The 24,693-nt window shown below is 42.9% G+C and overlaps 3 protein-coding genes across 3 annotated transcripts; 1 reads left to right on the top strand and 2 right to left on the bottom strand.

The window, feature by feature from the left end:
- Positions 1–69: 69 nt before the first annotated feature.
- On the top strand, positions 70–7,805 carry dnaja1 (DnaJ heat shock protein family (Hsp40) member A1). The gene is made up of 9 exons (XM_018738284.2): positions 70–163; positions 1,157–1,294; positions 1,820–2,000; positions 3,119–3,223; positions 3,357–3,584; positions 5,119–5,233; positions 5,448–5,563; positions 6,526–6,626; positions 6,733–7,805. Exons 2-9 carry the CDS (start codon positions 1,163–1,165, stop codon positions 6,955–6,957), a joined length of 1,203 nt encoding a protein of 400 aa, XP_018593800.1. The 5' UTR covers positions 70–163; positions 1,157–1,162; the 3' UTR covers positions 6,958–7,805.
- LOC108925925 (WD40 repeat-containing protein SMU1) lies at positions 7,738–15,846 on the bottom strand. Its single transcript, XM_018738283.2, has 12 exons — positions 15,698–15,846; positions 14,296–14,506; positions 13,497–13,649; positions 13,290–13,400; positions 12,356–12,484; positions 11,700–11,819; positions 11,266–11,382; positions 10,637–10,764; positions 10,281–10,407; positions 9,939–10,106; positions 9,598–9,750; positions 7,738–9,389 (listed from the first exon to the last, which is right to left on the bottom strand). The coding sequence occupies exons 1-12, from the start codon at positions 15,721–15,723 to the stop codon at positions 9,291–9,293; spliced, it is 1,542 nt and encodes a 513-aa protein (XP_018593799.1). The 5' UTR covers positions 15,724–15,846; the 3' UTR covers positions 7,738–9,290.
- A 2,945-nt stretch (positions 15,847–18,791) lies between these two features.
- grhprb (glyoxylate reductase/hydroxypyruvate reductase b) lies at positions 18,792–23,192 on the bottom strand. Its single transcript, XM_018738277.2, has 9 exons — positions 22,910–23,192; positions 21,970–22,100; positions 21,809–21,881; positions 21,502–21,618; positions 21,047–21,135; positions 20,759–20,863; positions 20,385–20,520; positions 19,998–20,128; positions 18,792–19,736 (listed from the first exon to the last, which is right to left on the bottom strand). The coding sequence occupies exons 1-9, from the start codon at positions 23,098–23,100 to the stop codon at positions 19,615–19,617; spliced, it is 1,095 nt and encodes a 364-aa protein (XP_018593793.2). The 5' UTR covers positions 23,101–23,192; the 3' UTR covers positions 18,792–19,614.
- Between the last annotated feature and the right edge of the window lie 1,501 nt (positions 23,193–24,693).

Raw genomic sequence — 24,693 nt, 5'->3', positions numbered from 1 at the left:
CACAGCGAGGGGCGGGTTCTGAGAGCGAAGAGAACGTTCGGCGCAAAGAAAAGGAAAGGAAACGAGCGGGAGGCGGAGCTTCTTCCGAAAGAAGGTTCTGGAAGAGCAGCAGAAAGGGAGGTACAGGGTTACACACGGTGGAATCCATTTGTTTCTGAATCAGGTAAAGATAATAAATCTGTACTTATTATTAATAATAATATTACACTTCTATTATAGTATACTCATTAATAATAATAATAAAAAGCTGAGGTATACTTGACTTCTTCATATTATGAAGTAAGCTTGTTGGTGGGTATCGATCGCTCGCTCTACTTGCCCTAAACGGAACCGGTGTTTGCCGTCTTGGCCTGACTTAAATAACGGAAAAGTACATGTTTTTGTAACGTACGTGTGCTTCAGTTTTGAACGTTTTGTTCTCAAGATGGTATCAGTCCAGGCAGTTAGATAATAATACCGCGTGTGAATTTTACTAAACGATTCCAGCGTTGTACTTTGCCGCGTTTTGCCTTTTTTCCAAATTTTTTCCTTCTTTACTCCTCTGGTTAACTAAGCGTCTACGAGCCGTTGTACGTGGTTTATTCGGTTAGCTCGTCACGGTACTGGTCAGGATATATCTCTGTGGTGGAAGATCAACATTCCGCGTATGATGAGATGACAGGATGTTCCAAACTGTTCCCTCCACCAAATGTAAACTTTTTGTCCCCTTTAATTTTTCCCAGATACCAAAGGATATAATCTTTTAAATGTAGTCGTTTCGCCGTTGTGCGAGGCACAAGGAGGTCCTCCTGCTGTGTGGAGGAGGTCATCGCGGCCATGGGCATTTAACACCACCTGACTGTCATCCCTCCCCCAAATATGATCTCTGTTACAAGATGCTGTTTATAATGTACTCTTTGCTAAATGCGTGTTGTTCCTTGTATTTCATGTTGATTTCTCCATAAACTTTCTTGTTAGAACATTTTGCTGTTAATGCATCCTAATAAAATGTCAGAACATTTAATTAAAGTGCTCCATGGCTCTTAAACTGTTATGCACTGGTGAAGTCCGTGGTGATATCTCCTGATATGATACGTAGATGTTGCTTGTGGAGCGGAGATTGCATGAGTTGTCTCTGGGAAAATGTTCTTTCAGGATTTTTTTTTTTTTTTTGGAGGCGAGAATGGTGAAGGAAACTGGGTTTTATGACATGCTTGGGGTCAAACCCAGTGCTACCCCAGATGAGCTGAAAAAAGCCTACAGAAAACTGGCACTGAAGTACCACCCAGACAAAAATCCTACGGAGGGAGAGAAGGTGAGCACAAATTTCTTGGCTCAGGATAGTTTTAATCCACTTGCTGGTCTCAAGTAAGAAATCCACGTGATTTCCTCTGAGATGTAAGTAGTGGATATTTTCTGGTAGCTGATGCTTTTCTTCACTCATTCATACAAGTAAGTAAGTAAGCACTCGACTTGACCACTTTAGGGCAAACTTCAGGTTGCAGCTTGATGCCATTTACTGCCGTCTTGGCTGCAGCCAGAATGTAGAATAAAAAGTAATTACAAATCATCTGTATTCTGTGACACTGGCATGGGAGTTTTTTAAATAATTAGTCACAGCGAGGTCTCTGGTAGACACATGCAAGAATGGTCTTGGACTGCTGTGGTCACACATTCTGAGAAGTCTTTGCGGGTGGTATAGCTGTGGATTGATTTGCAGTTTTTTCTGCTATAGCCAGTGGTTTCCTTAAGAACACTGAAGATACGGAATGTTTTGAGTTTAGTGTGAGACGTGTTTGTCATGTTTATCTGTAAAATTACCGTACTGTTGTCTCTACAGTTCAAGCAGATTTCGCAGGCATACGAAGTCCTGTCAGATGCCCAAAAGAGAGAGGTTTATGACCGTGGAGGGGAGAAGGCCATCAAAGAGGGTGGCACCGGAGGAGGTGGGGGCTTCAGCTCCCCAATGGACATTTTTGATATGTTCTTCGGCGGAGGAAGAATGCATAGAGAAAGGAAAGGTAAAAAATACCCTCACTGCTCTATGGACATAAATCGGTCATTAGCATGCTTTACTGTTAAACACGAATCTCTCACGGGGTGCGGTGGCGCAGTGGGTTGGACCACAGTCCTGCTCTCCGGTGGGTCTGGGGTTCGAGTCCCGCTTGGGGTGCCTTGCGACGGACTGGCGTCCCGTCCTGGGTGTGTCCCCTCCCCCTCCGGCCTTACGCCCTGTGTTACCGGGTTGGCTCCGGTTCCCCGCGACCCCGTATGGGACAAGCGGTTCCGAAAATGTATGTATGTATGTATGTACGAATCTCTCACATAACAGTATCCTGTTTGAAAACCCATTGTGATGGCTTGTGATAATGTATACCATTGCATTGGTCTTGTAATTCTGTTAAACACCATTTATGTCCATCATGTGACTTTTAAACACAAGACAGGTCAGCCACACAGCAAGTGTCACATACATGCTTTCTCACGTCTGGTTATCAGTTTAGAGCAGTCAGTCAACACAATAGCAATGAAGTAAACATGGATTGAGGGAAACATTAAAGAAAGTTACAGAACACAGCTAAATCAAACTACTGAAACTTAATTATCCATATCATGCAATTGATGTCATTGTCATGCATAAAATGTTTTGGTTTTTAATTTTTGGTAACATTTTTCCATCTCTGAACTTGTGTAGTTTTCCTAAGTTGTTTTACTTTGATCCCATTACATTCAGAGTTTGTTGCACTTGGTGATCGCATGGAATGAATTAACCTCATTAAGCTATGAATGTATTAATGATTAATTTTGAAGATTCTACAAGCATGTATTTGAGTAATTGTTTGAAAACAAAAATTACACCGTAAAAATTGGTGCTTGGCTTGTATTGATAATTTCAACTTCTATTTTCTGGTAGTTCCAGAACCTGTTTGCAACAGATGCATGTCAATGCATGAAAATATTTGATAGCTTTTAGAAATGATCTTCTAGCTCTTATGATAATTGGCTTAAGTGCTTTTGTCAACACCATCACCGGGCGTACTTTAAAATATCACTGTCCTTGTGATTGAGAAGTTTTTTTTTTTCCCCTTGTGATGTAGTCCAAATTATTCAGGGTGTGGTGCTGACTGTTGTCATGCAGGGAAGAACTTGGTTCACCAGCTGATCGTGTCTCTTGATGAACTCTACAATGGTGCCACCAGAAAGCTGATCATCCAGAAGAATGTAATCTGCGATCGCTGTCAAGGTAGGAGTGAGTCTGATGGGTGGTTGCTCGAAGGTTGTACGAACATATTTCCCACTTCTCTTTAATGTTAATTAGTTGTGCTGAAATGACCCCAGGTCTATCATGCCGTCATATCTGTGTGTGTGTGTCAAAGGGCGAGGAGGCAGAAGAGGGGCAGTGGAGACCTGCCCGTCTTGCCGTGGCTCAGGCATGCAGGTGAGGCTACGCCAAATTGGACCAGGCTTGGTGCAGCAAATCTCCTCCATCTGTGGCGGATGCCAGGGCCAAGGGCAGCGCATCAGCCATCGAGACCGCTGCAAGGCCTGTGGGGCACGCAAGATCGTACGCCAGAAAAAGATGTTGGAGGTCCACATTGACAAAGGTGGGTCAGTTGCTAACTGCATCTCCACGATTGTGCTGTTGAAGCATACCACAGCACCTTGTCTTTTTCTCATAGATTCCGGCTCGACAGACGCCTTGCTCGCTCATTGGTTTTTATATCAGTCGCCAATAAGTTTCCAACAAAACCATTTTAATAGCTGTTCAATGTGTGTTTGTGTAGAGACACAGGGGGGACATGTGTAACTGTAAGGAGGATATGGGTAACATGTTAACTCTGGAAGCCCTATGACCCTGTCGACACCATTAGCAGACAGACCAGCTGCCTGTGGATGGAAATGCTTTCAGAACGGCCGCAAAGTGCCCAGGTAATGCTGAACTGTTCAGTTTCCTCTCACACAGAAAGAAGAGCAGAACCAGAAGCCTTTTGTTCCCTCTGGAGGAAATTGTAGTCCTAGTGGAAATACCTCACCATAAGTTTTTTTTTTTTTTTTTTTTTTTTTTTTTTTTTTTAAACTGGTTTGTGTTGGCATGTGAATAAGCACATGGGTCCCTCTGCAAACTTTGCTGATGAATAACAAGCAACAAAATGGTTGTCATAGAGGATCACTTACTGAAAGACTCAGCTGGCAATTGACTTTATATTCCTCTTTAACACTTTTGCTTGTAGTTGAATTTTTGTTGTTGTCATGAGCTGTTATTTTTTTCAGTTCACATTTTTCTGCTCTTGGACCAAAATTTTAACTTAAGTCAAATTGAGTGCTTATTCACAACAAAAACACAGCCAAGTGAACTTCTATTTAATTAGTTTTTGGACCTTTTGTATTCAGTGTTTTGGCATACCCTGAATTTATTGGTGGTGTGTAAAGTTAGTTGTCTGTTCTGGTGATTACTGTTTTTATGTAAATTCTGTATTTTATGTGTAATTCATCTGCTTGTAAATGCCACATCTACATATTGACAACATGATAATCCATTAGAATCCCCATCAATCAGATAAGTTCCTTCACCATATATCCAGTTATTGTATACGATGTGCTTGGAAGTGATGTGCCTGGTGGTTGTTGGTTTAAATGCATCCACATGGAGTTCTGCTGTGGGATGCTGCTTGCAAGCAGTGACCATTTGTGTTGCACAAAAAAATGAGAACTTATGCAGATCCGATCGCTTCCGCTGTCAAATCTTACAGCGTGGAGAGGAATATGGTCTGCTAGAGCAGACAGGAGTGACGGCTCTCAGGGCAGGATTCATACTCCAGCCTTGATGACATACCATTCCAAACAGGAAGTATTGTGCCTCTGGCCTAGAGTTCTCCAGAGTCTGTACTGGAACCAAAGATGCTGGAGAAATACTTTTGAGCATTAGCTGTATATGGTAACGATAGCTGATCATTAGGTTTAGTCCTTCATAACTGAGTGTAGGCTTAGCTCCTATGATTGTCTTGACATATGTTCTTATGCTGTAAGAGCAAGAGTTTGGAATTAAGGTTATCCTTTTCACTGTATATTTTTTTTTGCTGATGATATAGTTATTTTGTGTTGTGAGGGCCTGTTTCTAATTATGATACATTCTTGTAGGAATGAAGGATGGCCAGAAGATAGTTTTCCATGGGGAAGGCGATCAAGAGCCAGGCTTAGAGCCAGGCGACATCATCATTGTCCTGGACCAGAAGGCACATCCTGTTTTCACCAGGTAAGGCTGGCTTACACATATTGCTGGCACATCTTTGCATTCAGGAAACACCACTTTTGTAAGATGCTTAGACAAACACTTGAGAGTAAAGTTCAACTTATGGAGTTGGGTCACCCCCCCAAGCTTATGTACAGCAATGTAACTTCTTTTGCTTGCATATTAACATATATCATTTTAGTGAAATTTTTTTAAATTTATTTTTTTTAATTTTTAGACAAGGAGAGAATCTCTTCATGACCATGGATCTTCAGTTGGTAGAAGCACTCTGTGGTTTCCAGAGGCCCATTCAAACTATGGATAATAGAACTCTTCTCATAACTTCCCATCCTGGTTTGTATTATGCTCCCTGAAATATTTTCAGCCCTCATATAACAGGGTCCTGGTCACAAACTAATGGTTTTTGCTGAATGTGTTCACCCTTTTTCCCCAACAGGCTTATTGAGTACAGTGGAATTTATGCCTGGGTATATGATTATTTTACTTGCACAACAGGTATTTAATTCACCACTTACCTGGTGTTTCACTCTGCAAAGCACATTAACATTGCATGTAGTGCTTTCTGTTCTTTGAATTTGATCTACTTTCTCTGTCATTAGCAATTGCACATGCAGTCTGACAGTATTGGGGGGGCGTGAGCTGGACTGTCTGAATACACCAGTAATCAGTCAGCTCATTAGTAACTTAGTTTCCTTCAAAGCTTCTTACAGTGATAAGCTACTTAACAATACAATACTTACTCATACAACAGTGGTTTTTTTTTTTTAAAAAAAAAACTGTAAATTTATGGTCCCTTATTCAAGGGTACTACAGCAGGAAAGGGATTTGAACCTAGATGTTTGTTTTAGTATAGAAATAAGCTACATACAGGCAAGTTAACATTTATCTGATTCATACGAACAGGCTACGGTTAGAATAACTTCTGGCTAGGGTTAGGATATAACACAAATGTCCTTAAACTAATGTGGAACAAGCCTTAATTTTACATCTGAATGAAGATCATCCTATGCTGTATACCTTTAAATAGTACAGTCTCTTTGTTTTGGACAGTAAAACATGTAGGCAGTTACCTTTTGACTCATGTTGGTGATGTAAAGAAAATTATCAAAATATTTCTGTTCAGGGTGTAGCCTCTCACCATGGTCCTCCGGAATACACTCCAGACCTCTACAACACTGCTTTGGATATAGTAACTTGTATTTATTTATAATTTAATATAAAATGTGAGCATACGAACTCCAATTTCTCTCCAAGATTAATAATGCAATATGTTTAATTTGTTCTTGTATACACAGGAGACTTGATCAGGCCTGGAGAAAGGAAGTGTGTCCTGAATGAGGGGATGCCTCTGTACCGTCGGCCGTTTGACAAAGGCTGCCTTATCATTCTGTTCTCGGTGAGTGGTTGATGTGTACTTCATTCTTATCAGGGAATGAATAATTTCCACAGCTTTTTTTTTTTTTTTGCTGGATGACTTCTGTAATGGCAACATACTTTTCCAGGTTGTCTTTCCGCCAGAAAATTTTGTGCCCCTTGGCAAGCTGAAGGAGCTGGAACACTACCTCCCTGCCAGGGAGGAGCCAAAAGAAGTTGAGGATATGGACGATGACCTCTATTTCTACGCTGACCTAGAGGACTGTGAGCCTCCATGTACCAGGCGGTACTTTGAAGAACTGGATGAGGAGGACTACCACCCCGGTGGAGGCATCCAGTGCCAAACCTCATAGAGCAGTTCTTTGATCTCTTACTGGACATTCTGATGACTGCCAGACTATTTGAGATTCCACCACCCCTACTTTTTGCAGTACCCTAGGTTTAGGCAAATCCGTTTTGATTAATGAAGAAAAATCTGGAACTCGCCTTCTGAAAGAGGGTGTCTTTGCACATGTGGTTGGGGGGGCAAGGAAAATTAATGTGATTGTTTTTCTGTTTGTCAGAGAATTGTAATGCTCGTGGGCATCAGCATAGGGTTGTATATGGCCTCTGGATGTGACTCATTCATAATGTCCAGGTTTAACTGAGTTTAATTTCAAAGGTACAAGTATTCTTAGTATTCAGGTCTTAAGGTTTTCTGCTGCTGTTCCTGTGGACAAAAGTAACTTTTATTCCTCATCAGTCAGTCCTAAATATCTTAATTCCACTGGGATTTCAAGTTTGCATTATGTGCCAAACTATTTGCCATTGGTTTTTTCAAAGCAGTATGCTACAGTGTGATACTTTTTATTAATTTTAACTGTCCCAGTTCAGTGGTCACTGTCACTGAGGTTTGTTCGGTTTTCCGTGCAGAAATTTGAAAGTGTCCGAATCCCATGCATTACCTCGTATAAATAAGGCTTCAAAAAGTTATATTTCTATTGTTTGCTTTCATTTCATGCATTTGAGAGGTTTCTGAAGAGACGGAGGCATCACACTTAAGAATTGGCTTCCTGTGTTGACAGTTCACTGTTTAACTGTCAAGTCATTTAAGACAAACAGCTAAGCTGAATAATGAAATGTTTTACAGAATGTTTTGTGTAGCTCTGTATTAGGACCATTTTATTTGTACCTATTTATAATTAAAGCAATGTCTTGTTCATGGATGGTAGGATACTGGCATTGTATAACTGCATGCTGTGCACTATGATTAAAACACATTTGTGGTATGGTTTTTTTATTGAGCTATTAAGGGAATGCAAAGGTGAGGTAGACTTTCATATTCTGTACCCAGCCTTGGAGCTGCCTTTGAGGGGAGTAAACCCAATTCCCAAACTATTTGCATTTCCTGCTAGAGAATACTGGATTATAGGGATGTACATAAAGAAGCAGTGTGTTTTACAAGCCAGAGGCAGGCTCAGTGCATGCAGGCCTGTTGGATCTGTGAGAGATACCATTGTCAATCCAACTGTTTCAACTTATCAGTGGCCCTGTCTTGAAACAGTGGTTCTGTCTGGTGCAGGGGACCCCTGGGTCTGTTCTAATTTGACAATTCACCCACTGCAGTTAAGTAGCAGTGGAGGTTTACAATGTAACACATATGCCTCTTTACCCTTTCAGTTAAACTGAATACCACATCAGCTCTTAATGTTTGAAGTGAGTTTTTCACTTCAACTTGTTTTTGCAACTAACCATTCCAGTAACTGAGCCAACTACAAAGGATAAGAAATAAGAGCCAGACAGGGTGCCCTGGGACCACAGCTTTTCTTCATACCACAGTCACAACCCCATAATCTCTAGGTTGAAAAAGATTACTCCTTTAAGATGGAATGACAAGGTATCAACTTCTACATGTTCCAGAAGAATCATAAAGCATCACACTAAGGATGCTTGCATGCTGCAGTGGCCTTTTAGTGCAGAACTTCAAGATACAAATAGCAAAAGAACACAAAGTTACAGAACAGTTAACTGCTTCCTACATAAGATACTCCACACAGAATGCAGCCACTTGTATACAGAGTATCACAAAATAATTGCAAGTTTGCCTCTGCATATTTTACAAACATTCCTGAATGTATGTACAGTTGATGCCTCCACTGGAAGAGGTAAACTGATCCCAAACCACAACTAAATCATGCACTTCACACAACTGAAGAGTTTAAGCTGCATCCACAATGTTTCATACAACATTTTGGCTACACAAAGACTGCACATTTCAAAACACAAACATCAATAGGAACAATTCACTGGCTATAAGGGAAGGTGATTTAGGAATACAGAGACAACACACATCAAATTAATACACATTTAATAATGAAGTCATGCTTGTTCACAACTAAGACACCAATTACAGACACCATGCCTGAAAAGGATGGCAGAAAAACAAATGTAAGGGATGCAGCAGAACACAACAAACAGCCACAGAGACTGTTGTACAGCCCTTTGAGTTTCTCTTCACAAAACAATCATGCACTTGTGACAAACATGGAGACAAGGACATTGGCCCACTTTAAGCAAAACAGTCTCCCCATCCAAATCCCAAACTGCAACAGAAGATTAAAATGGATAAAAATACACAAAGGCAAAAAACAGGATCATGCTCCCCCAGCTCAATAGCACATCCAAGAAAAGTCTTTGTGCCACAGGCTTAAGGTTTCCACAGCTTGAGGAGGCCATCCTCACTGTAGGTAGCGATCAAGTTCTGATGGGGGTGGTGGGCGATGCCGATCACATCCTTCTCATGAACCTATTGTAAAGAAGAGGGGCATGTGATCTGAGACATTTTTATAAAGTTCTCCTAGTTGTGCTCAACTGCATTCTTCAAAACAAATTATTTTCCATGTCCACCCACACTTGCAATTTGGGGTTCATGTTTTTTTAATGCATCTTCAAATCCGTTCTTGCAATTTGTCACAGGTTCAGTGTAAAAATGCAGTGACTGCTTGCTCTCTTACCGTAAGTGTTCTTTCCAGCTTGCCGGTGACAGTGCTGAAGCAGTACAGCACAAAGTCCTCCCCCACACAGTAGATCCACTCTCCTCGAGGAGACAGGGTGCAGCACACAAAGTCTCCACCCTCTCTCTTACCAGAGCTGAAGCTCCTCACAATCTATGAGCACACATAAGTTGGGAGTCAAGAGGGAGCAGGTTGTGTAGGAGAACCCAGCGCCTCTTTATCGCTGCTTTTCAAACTGCAGTTCAGAGAGGAGTGGGACATTCTAGTACACAGTGCTTATAGACACGATACAGTTGAACTTGGAGAGTGGAGAGTTTGTTGGTCACTCCACAAATGCTCACCTGGCCTTGCATGTTCATGATGACCACGGTGTTCGATCGGTTACACACCACAAAGTGCTCAGGGTTTTTGGGCAGTAGGATCACGTTGTTTACAGTGATGTCAACGCCAGCTGCTGTCCCCAGCGACTTGAACGTGTTGCTGCATTCAGTCGTTTTCACATTCCAAATCTAGAAAAAAATTAAACAGCAAATGAATACAAATAAGTTTTGCAGTAGAACAGATATATGCTGCAGTAGCTAAAGTTCAGCAATTGCACACAAGTATAAATCTTCGTTATTGAAATGGAAAGAAACAGCTGGGCAAGAGCTGTGAACAAACCTAAAACGCAATCAATATAGTACCTTGACTGTGCCATCTGAGGAGGCACTGATGATGTAGTGTCCGTCCTGCGTGAAAGTGGCTTCGTTCACAAATGACGAGTGGCCACGGAACTCCTTCAGCGTCTTGCCAGATTTAAGCCCATGGATTCTGAGCAATACAGAACCGTTTTACCCGTTGGAATAAACACGCTCTGTCAAACCCACCAGTGAAAGGCCACTGAAGGCAAACTATGATTTAACAATCAAAGCAACATATCACACCAATTACTCTCATACCTGCGCACTTTCAACATCAACCTAAGATTTTTAAAAAGAAATCGCCCCTGTGTGTGTGTGTGTGTGTGTTAGAATGGGGGGGGACTTGGCCATGTGCTCACCTAATGGTCTGATCGAAAGAGGCGCTCAGCAGCTGGCTGCTGTCCTTGGCGAAGCTGATGCAGGTGACCCCCTTGCTGTGGGCACGCTCAAACCTGCGCAGGCACTGGCCGCTCTGGATCTTCCAAACCTACAATCCAGGTGTACTTTTTTTTTTTTTTAAATTCACTGCCTTGAACTCTCCTGTTCTAAAATTAAGTTCTGTTCTAAATAAATGTAACAAAAAGGTGTTTAACCAATGTCCTGTACCCCAAAAACAGAAGTCAATGCATTTACATTTATTCATTTAGCTGATGCTTTTCTCCAAAGTGACTTACAATGTTAAGCTACTGTACAATTATTTACTCATTTATAGCTGGGTAAAGTTACTGGAGCAATTTAGGATAAGTACCTTGCTCAAGGGTACTACAGCCAGAGGTGGGGATCTAACCTGCGATCTTCGGATCCAAAGGCAGCAGCTCTAACCACTACACTACCAGCATCATTTAATGTGGGTAGGACTGTGAGGAGAAAGATGAGCTAACTTGCATCAAGCAATGTTTCAGAACTTTAAAGGACATGTAAAAAGAAATGTCACATTTAAAATGCCATCGAACTATAATGAGCACCAAGCACCGAAACATCTTCGGACCTTAATCTTGCCGTCCTGCGCCCCTGTGGCCAGCATTTCAGTGTCCCGGCTGAAGCCCATGCACAGCACAGCATCATCCATCATCATGAAGTTGTCCTGTGCCTGGTACTTCAGATCCTGCCAGCAGAATCACACAGTGCCAGATCAGAGGTGATTACATATAATCCCCTTGCCTACATTGCACAACTTAATTGTAGTTTATCATAATACATAAAAAAAGGGCTATGAAACTGCTTTATTCTCCTTTCTGCGAGTTCTTAAAGATTTCCATTTTGCTAGTATCTTGGGCTACACTTGCACTGTTATGATTAATATGCCAACAGATGGTTACATACCAAGGTTCTTCAAAATAAAAAATGATACCTAATAACCATATGCAACATTATTTATATATATTTTCTTTAATAAAAGAAAAGCTGCTTCAGGCTGCGCACCTTTCGGATTTTGCCAGTAGTGAAGTTCCACACCTCGATGAAACCGTCCACAGATCCTGTAACCAGGTACTGACCATCGGGGGAGAAACGGGCACATTCCACATGGGACTTCTGCCCAAACTGTTAATAAGGCAGAGAGCTCTTGTTGACTCATGTTTTCCATTTATCAAGTAAACAGATGAAACAAACCAGTGGTATAGGACCTGCCTACATATCTGCAAAGGAGGCTGTCATTTATAGACAGTTATGCAACAGGCAAAACAGGATGCACAAACAACAGTCATGTGCTTCGCATCACCCACTGTTTTGGGTGAGTAATATTCCAGAGCTGCAAGATAAAGGACATAACAGAGGACTAGATTCAAAAGCCAAGGGGCTTATGGCCTCTGCAGAGCACTGACCACCTACTGAGTGCAAAAGCATTGTAATGTAAACACAGTGAGAGGTGGGACTGCTCTGGGCCATCAAAAGATTTGAGTGTGTGTGCAGCTGAACAAATCTATGGATGTGTTTATTGTGCGCACTTGTTTATGTACACATCTGCTGTACCATATGCATATTGATTGGACATGGACCTTCACATATACTGTGTGGGTGGGTCTTCAGCGCTTTTTCCAATGTGTACTGCATGCATGGGAGCGTACGTGGATGTGCACCTTAATGTGACGACTGAGCTGCGTGGGGAAGCGCTCCTCCTCCACATCCTTCACGGCAGCCTTGCCCCTGAACAAGTCAATTGTCATTCCTGGGGGTAAGAGACCCTGGTGCTGCTGCCACTTCAGGGCCTGTTGACATGAGGGGAAGAAGAGACACAATGAGCTAATAAGGGACTAACCCATGTATTAATGCATCCAATGTTTTGTCATATTCATAAACAACTTCCATTAATGATACATATGAGGCAGTGTTTATATAATAGAGTATTAAATGATGAACACTGAAACAAAGTCAACCTACACAAGAGGTTTTGATTTTTTTTCAAACCTCCCATGTCTGATCACATATTACCTGGTATTTCTAAAGTTTCTTTCCCTACCTACACAATTTATCTGAAGCTGTTACTAAGCTAATATTGTAGGTAATGATTCAAGAAATTCCAGTCTCTGGGCACTTTTTATTTAAGCTTTATACCAAACAAAGGAAGTGATACTGCAGTCAGACCTAAACTTTGAGCATCACCTTTAAAACCAGTGACTGGAGTCAATCCAGTAACGCCCTTAACTTTACCAACTTTACCATTAACTGTAGACACACCAACAAAAACTCAGTAAAGTCATGCACCGCTTAGTGACATTTCGCTGAACGACTGACCGCATGTACGACGGTGGTGCCATAAGACTATAACGGAGTTGAAAAATTCTTATCGACTTGTAACGTCGTAGTGCGACGTGTTACTCACGGGTTCGTGGTGATGCTGCTGTAAACAAATCTACTGCCAGTCGTATGAAAGTATAACACATACAATTATGTACCGTACATAATACTCGAACGTTATCCCTGTCATTAAGCGACATGCGTCTGTATAATTTAATAGCAGCATAACCTGTTGCCTAGCTCAGCCCCACTTCAGTATCAAAGGACCGAACCCACCTGTCCAAGCAGGGCCATGAGACGGGAGGGAGGCACCACGCTGACCTCCCCTGCCAGGGCCTGTGCAATGGCTGCCCTCCGTTTCTCCTTGCTGCTGCCATCTGGGTAAGCCTGACCCGGAGAGGCGGACAGAACAGGTATGAAGCTGGGTGATGAGACCATCAATGCAGCTCCGCAGGACCAACACACTCACAAGAAGTCACACACCTCGCGGGGGTCAAAGTAGGAACGCGCCAGAAGGTTCTCCAGGTGGATGTACCGCTCAGGCTGGGTCTGTTTCAGCATGATCATGGGGTCCGTCTGACGGAGGAGGGAGCGCGCCGCCCCCAGTTCACGCAGCTCGATCAGCTCCAGCACTACCTGCAACGAGGAGTAACTTGATTCAATTTTATTGAGGTCAACGCCGCCTAAATATGGTTTTGACAGCATTTCACATATCATGTACGTAAGATTTCGGAAAGCGTATATGATGTCTAATGCAGTTACTAAGACTTAAAGCAAAATGTCCTGAAGATCCCTGAGCATGGCGTGGGGAGGGGGTGTTTAATTGCCAGAGCGATGGCCCTAACCACAGGAAACTGCAATACACGAAACGGGTGAAAATTGTTAACAGGAAGCCTGCCTGAAGGCTTGTCTCTACAGCGCATAGAGGTGTGGATGAACAAATTAAAAATGCCACTTCTCCACACACACAGCAGGCAGGACTGGCAATTTAACCACACAGTAGGCTTTTAATGCTCCACAGGAAAAACAAAACCAGGGGCAATGCAGTGACCTTGAACAGTCCTTACCTGGAATAAATTCAGTTACTCCATAAAAGCATCTGGGATTTAAAAAAAAAGACCAACTCAGTAGGTCTGAACCACCGGAACCTCAACACCAACCTCCACAAAGAGTCTCAGAACTCAAAAGGGAAGCTGTACTGATTGCGGAGGACCACTGCCGTAGAATAAAGCCGAACAAGAACCGATGAAATACGCTACTCTTAGCAACATCGGAATCCTACCTGCTCGTACAGGTCGATGAGGGTCTTGTCTGGGAGCTTGAGGGACTGGATGGCCTGTAGAACTGTGTCCCAGTGTCCACTGTTGATGTCGGCCACGAAGCTCTCGATGCTGTCCACCGTGTTGAGGGACACCGTGGTCTCCTCCTGCAGCGTGGCCAGCGTGCGGTGCAGGTTGTTTTCCTTCAGGTACTGCATGATCAGCCTGACCACGCTGCAGAGCCACAGTGCAGCAGCGGTCAAACATTTCACTCGTCTCCGAGCTGCGAGCCACCGTTGCCACGGGGAACACGAACACCCTACCACGTTTCACAGGCTCGGACTGCAGCAGGCAAAGCCAGCACGGAGAAGATCGTAAACTAAAGCACAAGTGGGGGCGTCACTTTAAAAACATCAAGCGCACATTTCACAAAACCCTATCCGATTCATAAGGAGAGCGCTTTAAGCTCTTAACAATGACAATCCGCCTAGATCGTCGTCATTTACATTTATTCATTTAGCTGACACTTTTCTCCAAAGTGACTTATAGTATTGATCTATTTACAATTCTTGACCCATGATGATGTATACAACTAGGTAATTCTACTGGAGCAATTTAGGGTAAGTACCTTGCTCAAGGGTAGCACAGCCAGGGGTGGGATTCGAACCTGCAACCTTTGGGGCTAAAGGCAGCAGCTCCAAGCACTGCCTCCAGCTACCCAGGCATTATGATATGAGATTACCCTGATCTCACATGATTTACATGGATCTTACTCTGAAAACTGCATTCACATGCAAAGGGCACAATCTGAATCTGCACACACTTACAGAAGGAAAATTATGGGGGGGGAAAAGTGCGGGAAAATGAGGGTAAAGAGACAGAGATGCAGTTTTCTGCGATTAATTTCCCCCACTTATTCACTCTCGGGTATTTATTCACCCGTTCCTGCGAGATCAGCCAGGTAGCGCATTAATTTAATGCTTTAATGATCAAAAGTATAAAGAAGAAATAATTTAGCCCAGCTACTACTTACTACTTGACTTTACATTCATTTTCTCACTCATTTCACTCTCCATTCGCCCCACCTCACCTCACGTTTCCAAAACGTCATTATTTGTGAGCAACGGAACACAGCAGCACAACAACAACATGCACACGTACATTTTTTATAGACACACACAGCTATCTAAGGTTAGGTTCATTTAGCAGCCAGAAGTCTTCTGAATATTTCTGTACCGGTTTACATCACGAAGCGGCCAGATTCGCTGCCTTTTTTCAGCAGGCGGCCGCTAAGCAGCTACGCAGCGACAGAGCGCGCGGCAGCAGCAGCAGGCCTCGCTCGGCTCGCGCCGCCACGCGCCCCCGCCACACTCTGGCCACCTTAAAGACGAACCGGAATAAAACACGCAGGCGCCATCAACTCACTCGGCCGACTCAATTTCCAAAGACATGGTCACATGCGATGCGAAGCCTCTCCACACACTCCTCTCGGCACGGCACGATCCGGCACGACTCGAACACTACCGAGGAACAAGCCGCGGCGGAGCGATTCCGTGCGTCACGTGGTCACCGCACGCCCCGCCCCCCCGAGAACGTGTCCCACGCACGTCCCCCGCGATGCACGTCACTGTCAGCGCGTGCGCGGAGTGTTAAGACGTCGACTCGCTGCTTCAGCGTTCGCTAGGAATGGCTGTTGCGAACTTCGAATTGAAATAACAGTGCGCAGTTTAAACGAGTGTCCGTAATCACTGCATTATGCGGAATGTGTCGTTTTAATCTGCGTCGTAATAACTTTCAAGGCACCGAGACACGAAGAAGTCAGGAATAGTGCTTGGAGTCATACAGATACAGTAGAGAGTCTGAGTAGAGTTACTTACAGTGAACGGACACGTCCCTCACACCGACTGACGCTGCCCCGTTGTTTCTAACACTCTCACACTTTAATCACGGACAAAGATGTTTCATTTACGTTTATGTTACTTCATTTCACAAACGCTTTTCTCCAAAACTATTTGAAACGGACACTAGTATTACAAGCCCACACTCGCCAAGGTGACTTACACTGCTAGTACTGTACAGTGTACGCCGGTCACTTACATCTGTTCTTTACACTGATGCTTTTCTCCGAAGTGATTTCCAGTGATAAACTACTTAAAATTGTTTATACATTTATACAGTTGGATAATTTTCACACATATTGTATATTCACTTCAATGGGTGTGGTGGCGCAACGGGTTCGTTTGGCCGGGTCCCACTCCCTCGTGGGTGTGGGGTTCGAGTCCCGTTTGGGGTGCCTTGCGACAGACTGGCGTCCCGTCCTGGGTGTGTCCCTTCTCCCTCCAGTCTTGCGCCCTGTGGTGCCGGGTTAGGCTCTGTGACCCTGTATGGGACAAGTGATTTCAGCCAGTGTGTGTATTTACTTCTTTCTATTCACATATAGTATTAATCTGACATGTTTAAACCTGCTTTTAAATCTGCTAATAATCACAATTATTTTACTGGTTTATTTTCGTTTTGAAATGGTAAGTTTTGAGGTCTTGCTCTCTTTGCCACGTGACCGCTGTCCTGACTGCGGACTGACTCCTGGAGTACGTTGGCAGGACCACACTGATTGGCAGTGCATAGTGGGAGGTCTCGGACTGATGCTTTTTAGACATGAGTTTGAATCCAATTCTGCTTTTGTGAAGTTTGCATGGCTTTCCTCCCACAGTCCCAACACATATGCTTCAGCTGAATTCCCAGGTGCTGTGAGATATCTGCTGTGTTGCCCTCTGTTACTATAGTACAGTGGGTCTCCTACTTCTGGACTTTCGAGGGTTTGTCACCATTACAAACTTTTTAAAGTATTCAGATTTTTTTTTTAATATAACTAGGACTAGAATAAAATTCAAATCGCACACCAAAGCTTTACCCAATGTACCAGAATGGTAAGTTCTGCCATAAGTCAACACATTGGTCTATATCTGTGACCAGGGTTCTTTGTTGTGATTTCTTACATACAATGGCTCCTAAAGACTCAGCCAAAGGAATCAGAACACAGGCATTTGCACAAGGCATCCCGGCTCACCGGAGGAAAGGTGCTGTCTGTCAGCCTGGCCTCTGTGAGCTGCTCAATGGGAGAAAGCGAGAGAAAGAGAGTCTGCTGCTCTGTTCCCGTCTGAAACGCAGAGCTGTTCTGTTGCTGACTTTCATGTTTACATTTACATTTATTCATTTAGCGGATACTTTTCTCCAAACTTAGATACAACAGAGTAAACAAAGGTGCATTTCATCAGCAGAGGAGGTACAGATACACAAACAAAATTCTTGTAGTCACTTAGTCCAAAACCACTGTACTTGATATACTGTAAATTCACAGAATGTAAGATCTTATTCTGTATATGTTCAATGAGGCTGATGAAAATTAATTAATGGGGTGATAAAATTTATTACATTTTGTATATTTTAATAATGTTCTTTAGCATGAAATAGTCAAGATAATTTCTTCCATAATTCCAGTCACGTATTAAGCACACCCATAAAATGTTAAATGTCATAATGACATGTCCAGAATTATTTTATACATTCCTCATTATTTGTTATTGAAATATGGAAAGTGTTACATCTATTTACATTTATTCATTTAGCAGACGCTTTTGTCCAAAGTGACGTACATCTCAGCAAAAGTACAAAGTACAAGTATTTCAACAAGATTAGTTATTAGCTTTTTGATCAGTACTTTGAAAATGCTTTTATACTTCTGTAAAGAAAATAAATATTTGCACTCAGTGAACACATCTAATTACATCATACTATGTATTACACAAATGATATATTTAAATTCTCATAAGGAAGGTGTATGGAGTTTCTTGAGCTACACCAGATAACTGCAAGCTATCCTTCAACTAAATCTTCTATGGGATGACAAATGCCGGTACGTACATATCTGATCATGCTCGGATCAATCCTTTATAGAGCCACTCCTGCAATATAACGGAAATGTTTACATGTATCTCAAAAAAACAAAACTACTAGGAAGGTGATTAGGAATCGGGGATATTCTGCTAAAGTTTTATGCAGCTACTTGTGTGATGAACACTGATGCATATGGTGGAAAAAAACAAACTAACTGTACTTAAGAATCACACATCTGCAGCTATGTCTCTTTCTTCTAATGTAATGCACAAACTGTATTTTCTATGAGATGTATGTCGCTTTGGAGAAAAGCATCTGCTAAATTAATAAATGTAAATATTTTTACCAGGGAACACAAAAAAACCATGAAACACAATGTGTGTCCTTAACACTGACCAGTAACATGAACATACAGTATTTCCTTAAGGCTTCAACTCAAAATTGATTTCTAGCTATTTGTGTTTTAAAAATTTACTTCTGCAAAGTTTTTAAATGGCATTTTGTTTTTCTGTTGAACTGTTCTCTTGGAAACAATCATGCACCCTTATTTTGGTGTGGTTCCAAAAGAAATATCTCGATGTCCATTGTAGAAACTATTTATTAAGGTTAATAGTATCAAAAAAAAAGTTTTTCTGTGGTTTTATCATGTCAGGCTCTGTGTTTCATGGAAAAGCACTGCAACTTTAAAGGTACTAAAGTGGCAGACATTACTGGACTGATAATCACCTTTCATGGTGTGTCAAACTGCATGGAATATTGTATCTTCAGCCTCAAACGTATCCACATACTCACGCATGCGTGATGCATTTCCCATGCCTTCTCCCATAGTCACAGAAGTTTTCCAGTTTCCTCTTAATTTTTAGATGTGACTGTTTTTCAAAGCACTTGATGATCAATAATTACTTGCTATGTCTTGATAAATAAATTTTTTGTCTATTGATCTTTATTTATTCAAAAGAAACCATACACTGAATGCATAACAGAACAGACAGTCATAACTATCAATCAAGGATATTGCTGGTGTGCGACGACCTCGGGTTTCTTGCGGAAACGTAAGACAAAGTTAATTTATAAACCTTGGGAAAAATAGCGGGAAAAAACTACATGATCATCTCCATAATGCAGAGAAAGAAAATCTATAAAATACGTGCACAGATGGAACATCCTGTAGCATGGTTTCCAAAGTAACAAAGTCCTGGTATCACCTACGGGCAAAATACTGACAAAAGGGAAAGACTGTGTTGGTAGTGTACTCTGGGTTCCATTGTGTGTCACATGTTCGCGAGTTGGTACCTGTCTGTGAGTTTTTACATGTATGTTTGTGTGTATCTTTGTGTGCTTCTTTGTTTCTTTATGCATATATTTCTCTGTGTGTGTTTGCATGCGTGTGTTTTCGTCACCCACACAGTTGAGCTCTTCCTCTTGGGTACACGCCGCCTGCTATAGGTTTATAGTTCCAGCTCTTTAGGCATGGGCTCACCCCTCAGACCCGCCAACAGGTTGTTGGCTGCCAGAGCAGACATGGCATTGCGCGTAGTGTAGGAAGCGCTGGCGATGTGAGGCAGGATCACTACACAGACAGGGCAACACAAGAAAGTCAAGGGTCACCGTGCAGCCAGGTGCAGACCTCAGAAAACAGGTAGACACATATGTATGAAACAGTACAGAGGTAATTCCACTAAGCTGACAAGCACAGATACGCACAAAAATAGCCTTAGATATACAGAAGCAAACGATTGTCGGTTAATGGTCATGAACACACAGGTCTGGTTACATGTTTGTCGGACGACAAACACGCACGTGGGAAGGGAATCTTTGGATGGGCGCTCACCGCAGTTTTTTAGTTTGAAGAGCGGATGGTCTGTCGGCAGGGGCTCCGGGGTGGTGACATCCAACCCGGCAGCCGCGATCTGACCAGCGGACAGAGCTTCATACAGGTCCTCTTGGTTCACTATCCCTCCTCTGGACACACAAGAAACAGACAAACACTTTTGCAACACACTAAAACCTATTAGTTATGTCTCACCGACATTAGATCTGACTTTTCCTACAGCTGTCATTGCAGTGAAACTAGGAGAAATAAAACACGCGGGCACATCAGTATATGATCAAGCTATCAAATGGGAAGCTCTCCTCTTTTCAAACATGGGCTCCAAACGTTCTCCAGGGCACGCGCGAACTGCGTGTGCATGACCTGACAGGACTAGTCAATGGGTACCTGCTGGTGTTGATGAAGATGGCATTTTTCTTCATCTGAGAGAAGAGCTTCCGGTTACAAATGCCCTGCGTCTCCGGCGTTAAGGCACAGCATGCGGCCAGGAAGTCTGACTGCTTCGCTAACTCCTCCAAGGACACTGAATAAGCACACACAGGGCATCCTTTTTGTTAGTGATACTGGTGTTCATCCACAATAATGTCATTGCATTATTAAATAAATACAGTACAAAAGCAACAAAATGTGCATAAATTCATCAAGAACACTGTTCTAATGCCAAAGGCTCCATGCAATACGGGACACGGGTAATAACATAAGCAACCTGTCCTGTTTCTGGAAAGTGTATGAGTGTGGGATTGCGGTACAGTGTATCTCACCATACTCTGCGTTTATCATTTCAGCCAGTTGTGGTCGTGGTGCAACATCTGTGTAGAGGAATTTCTTCACCTTGAAAGGTTTCAGGCGTTCAGCAATGGCCACTCCTAACAAACAGTGCAACAAACATATTTATAAAAATGAAGTGATCACTCAGCACCCCGACATCTCTTCTTATGAAATGAACACAAACGAAGGTATTAGAGAACTTTGACAAAAGATGGAATTACTGTCACATGCTGTCATACTGAGAATGTCACAGATTTGAAGAACAAAGATGATCTCCTTACCAATCCTGCCCAGGCCCAGAATCCCCACTGTGCTGTTGGCCAACTCATAGCCACAGAGCCACAAGGTCCTCCATGTGCCCCAGCCGCCTCTGAGGACCGGAAAGAAAAAGCACTTCATCATACCTCCCAATGCAGGCGTTCAATGCAACATCACCGCCCTCATGCGGTAGGCAGAGAAAAGGTTTGGTTCTGCCATTATACAACTCACACACACATTGTCTGAAAACACTTGTCCTATGCGGGGTCCCTAACCCGGCAACACATGGCACAAGGCCGGAGGGGGAGGGGACACACCCAGGATGGTACACCAGTCCGTCGCAAGGCACCCCAAGCGGGACTCGAACCCCAGACCCACCAGAGAGCAGGACCCGGTCAAACCCACTGCACCACTGTGCCACCGCACCCCTTACCCATTATACAACGGTAAGACATAATTAAAAAGCAGCACAACTCACGTCTTGGCCTCGTGTGCTGCTTCTATAAGCCGTCGGGAGGTGGCCAGCAACAAGGCTACTGTAAGTTCAGCCACCGCGTCGGTCAGGACATCGGGGGTGTAGCCCACACGGATTCCTCTGCTCAAACACAGAATTTCAACACGGCACCGTTGTTAGCAGCCCAGCCACCAGAGTGGTGGCTACACTGGACCTCAAGCACATTCCTGACATTTACTAATTTCTTTCTGCTGGCTACTGTTGAAAGAACTCTCTAACCTGTTGGATAGACATTGTTAAACTACTACACGTGAGTTGCAGAACTACAGACCTCTTCTTCAGCTCATCCAGACAGAGGTGGTCAAACCCCACGGACATGGTGCTCAGCACTTTGAGGTTAGGGCCTGCAGGGGTACGAACACACACTGTCACATTTAGTCTGTTGGTTCCCTCTGGGTGAATGAAGGCTGTGAGGGAATCCGATCCAACGACCTGCAGCGTCCAGCAGCTCGGCATCGACCTTCTCCGTGAGCATGCAGAGCAGGCCGTCCACCCCCTTCACCTTCTTCAACAGCTCGTCGCGGGGAACGGGATCATCCGAATCCCAGAGTTCAAATTTCACCCTGCATAGATGTGGCGGAGAAAATAGTAAGGAAGCAGGAGAAAGAAAAAAAAAACGGAATGAAAAATGTGAGAAATAGACAAGTTTAACATAGTATTTTAGAGAGAGAGATGTCATCTGAAGGTTGCTCTTTCAAGTCACAGGAATCTGAATTCAATTTGAATTTTTGAGCGTGGACCTCAATTGCATCCATCTTTTTTTAAAAAAAACACACAGTAGTAGAGGGGTTTGTAAATAACATTGGTAATCCAGGTAAGATTTAAAAAAATAAGAGTTCAAGGACAGTAAAATCCAAAAGTGGAACATGCATTTAGATGCTAAAACATAGGGGAAAGTAAACGATAAAAAAGAACCAGAACACTCGGGGAGAGAAAAAGGCACAGATTGCAAAGTTGTCATGATTACAAAGTTGACATGAAATGGTGTTCTTCGTGTTTCAGCTGCAAACGCTTCACTAGAGGAGTCACTTGGGAATAAGTGAATGATCCAAATCGTCGCACTGAACTTAGTGACCGTTTGTTCGTAACTCTTCAGGAGAAAAAAAAAAAAAAAAAAAAAACTTTTCTACAAAACCTTTTTCTGCGCATAAGACAAAAAATTTGCCTAAAAAATCCTCACCGCTGGCGTTGAAAAAGAAGTGTCATAAAAACCCAGGAATCTTTCCATACAAAAAAATTAATATAATATATGTCATGTATTCTGTGTGAATTCGTCGAAAACGCGGTGACAGACGTCGACGGGAGGCTGCGGGGAGAAACGCGGCACTCGCACCGAAACAAACGCTACGTCCGCACCGCCGGGGACACTCACCGTCCGCACCGCCGCACGATCTCCAGGCCCTCGGGCGGCACTTTGCGGGTGATGTAGACCCGGTGGGCCAAGGCCGACTGCTCCCTCCTCTGCATGCCGCCGATATAATTATTATTCCCCGCTGCTGCTGGGCGGCTGGCGCTCACCGCGATGCGCTGGAGTCTCCGGAGCGGCGACCAACTGCTCCACATGTCACCCGCACTCGCGCCCGGAGCACTGACACACACGGCCCCGATCTGGACACGGGCTGTCCCGTGTCCAGAGGGAAGGCTGTCAGTTACCCCAGTTACCTATCAGCACCGGGCGGGGGTAGGGGGCGTCTCCCAGGTAGCTCAACGGTAGGCGCGCGTGCTTCTTACCTGGGGAAAGGTCGCGAAGCGCTCAAGTCAATGATGAAAACAACAGATTTGCGTACTTAAATAAACCTTCCTACAATTTTTTTTTTTTAACCAGGATTCATCTATACTGCGTTTTATGCACCTACTCGAGCGATGAACATCGGTGACAAGTGGAAGTAACAAACTAAGTTTACTTAGAATCACGTGTCTGTAAACATCACGTCTCTGCTGCACAAATTTGTATTTTCGCTGAGAGATGTGCGTCGCCTTGAAGAAAAGCGTCTGCTAAACGAATAAATGTCAATGTACATGTACCCGTACACGAGCAAACAGCTCCAACACTTTAGAGTGCTAAATTAAAGAAAAAGAATGTAACATTGTTGGTGCATGATGGCGAATGTACTCGCAGACAATGAGACGTTGCTTTTTAAATAAAACTGTTACATGAAAGTCTTATAATTTGCGTAAATCACACTGTTGGACTGGAATACATACATAGTTTCTCATTTTGTAGAAAGGAAAGCACACTGTGAGATAAATCAAATGGATTTGTATATTTTTTAAAATTATATTTCAGCAGGTAAAAGATGTGAAAGCCTGGGAAGTTTCTACTCCAAAGAGTATATTACATTATCACATTTTGGAAATATGGCTTTTGTTCTGCAGTCCTGCAGAGCACAACCACTCGTATGACATTTTGGTAAGGAGTAAAATTCAGAGAGCATGATGACAGCATTGCTTTTACTTAGAAGATTCCAGTGTGCTGTCTTGCAGAACACACCAACATTTGACTGTTTGGGTAATATTTATCTAGACCAGACAAATGTTTGCCTTTGCTGTGCATGATAAGGCCTTGGACAGGTCTGTCTCTGACTTATTCATTTTGGAATACGTGCGGTTTCATAAATCAGCATGAATTTGGACCAAACTAAAAGGCCTATATTTGTTTTATCAATAGCTTGTGTGGAGGAGCACAATTTAGCTTTGAACACAATTTTCCAAATGTTCTTCTAAAACAAAAAGTAACTCCTTCAACACTAACATCTCCAATCTGATACATGTTAATGTTTAAATGTGGGGACGACCTTTGGCTGCTGAAACAGTAGTCGCAACAAACTGCTGTCTCTCAAGTCCCTATTATATCCTGTATGTCAACAGTTCCACAGCTGAAAGCTTTTTAAAAGTTTATATTAAAAAATAATTATGTCTATTTTCTTTTCTTTCTCGATATTTCTCTGGAGCCAATACAGTCCATTGCAGGACACTCACGCACAGTCACACACTTGGGACAGCAACACGATCAACACTACCTACTGACTTAAAAGAGCCTATGATGAGTAAAATATAAACAGTGCGATAAAAGCAAACATAAGTTGTTTAATAATTTCTTAGCTGATAGAGTTCAACATCTACTGAAGACATACATCTAGGTTAACAACTCACTAA

This window comes from Scleropages formosus, chromosome 16, assembly GCF_900964775.1.
Source record: "Scleropages formosus chromosome 16, fSclFor1.1, whole genome shotgun sequence".
Classification (NCBI taxonomy): domain Eukaryota; kingdom Metazoa; phylum Chordata; class Actinopteri; order Osteoglossiformes; family Osteoglossidae; genus Scleropages; species Scleropages formosus.
This window is presented reverse-complemented; position numbering and strand designations above follow the sequence as displayed.

Excerpts from the sequence above, each read along its gene's own strand:
- LOC108925925 (XM_018738283.2), bottom strand. The coding sequence starts at position 15,723 with ATGTCTTTGGAAATTGAGTCGGCCGA. Across the intron at positions 13,650-14,295 it reads TCATCGACCTGTACGAGCAG|GTAGTGCTGGAGCTGATCGA; the intron begins GTAGGATTCCGA and ends TCCTCGTTGCAG. Across the intron at positions 9,390-9,597 it reads AGCTGGAAAGAACACTTACG|GTTCATGAGAAGGATGTGAT; the intron begins GTAAGAGAGCAA and ends TCTTTACAATAG.
- dnaja1 (XM_018738284.2), top strand. The coding sequence starts at position 1,163 with ATGGTGAAGGAAACTGGGTTTTATGACATGCTTGGGGTCAAACCCAGT. Across the intron at positions 3,224-3,356 it reads AATCTGCGATCGCTGTCAAG|GGCGAGGAGGCAGAAGAGGG; the intron begins GTAGGAGTGAGT and ends TGTGTGTCAAAG. Across the intron at positions 5,564-6,525 it reads TCTCATAACTTCCCATCCTG|GAGACTTGATCAGGCCTGGA; the intron begins GTTTGTATTATG and ends TTGTATACACAG.
- grhprb (XM_018738277.2), bottom strand. The coding sequence starts at position 23,100 with ATGTGGAGCAGTTGGTCGCCGCTCCGGAGACTCCAGCGCATCGCGGTG. Across the intron at positions 22,101-22,909 it reads ATCGTGCGGCGGTGCGGACG|GGTGAAATTTGAACTCTGGG; the intron begins GTGAGTGTCCCC and ends ACATCTATGCAG. Across the intron at positions 21,136-21,501 it reads GCAGCACACGAGGCCAAGAC|AGGCGGCTGGGGCACATGGA; the intron begins GTGAGTTGTGCT and ends TCCGGTCCTCAG.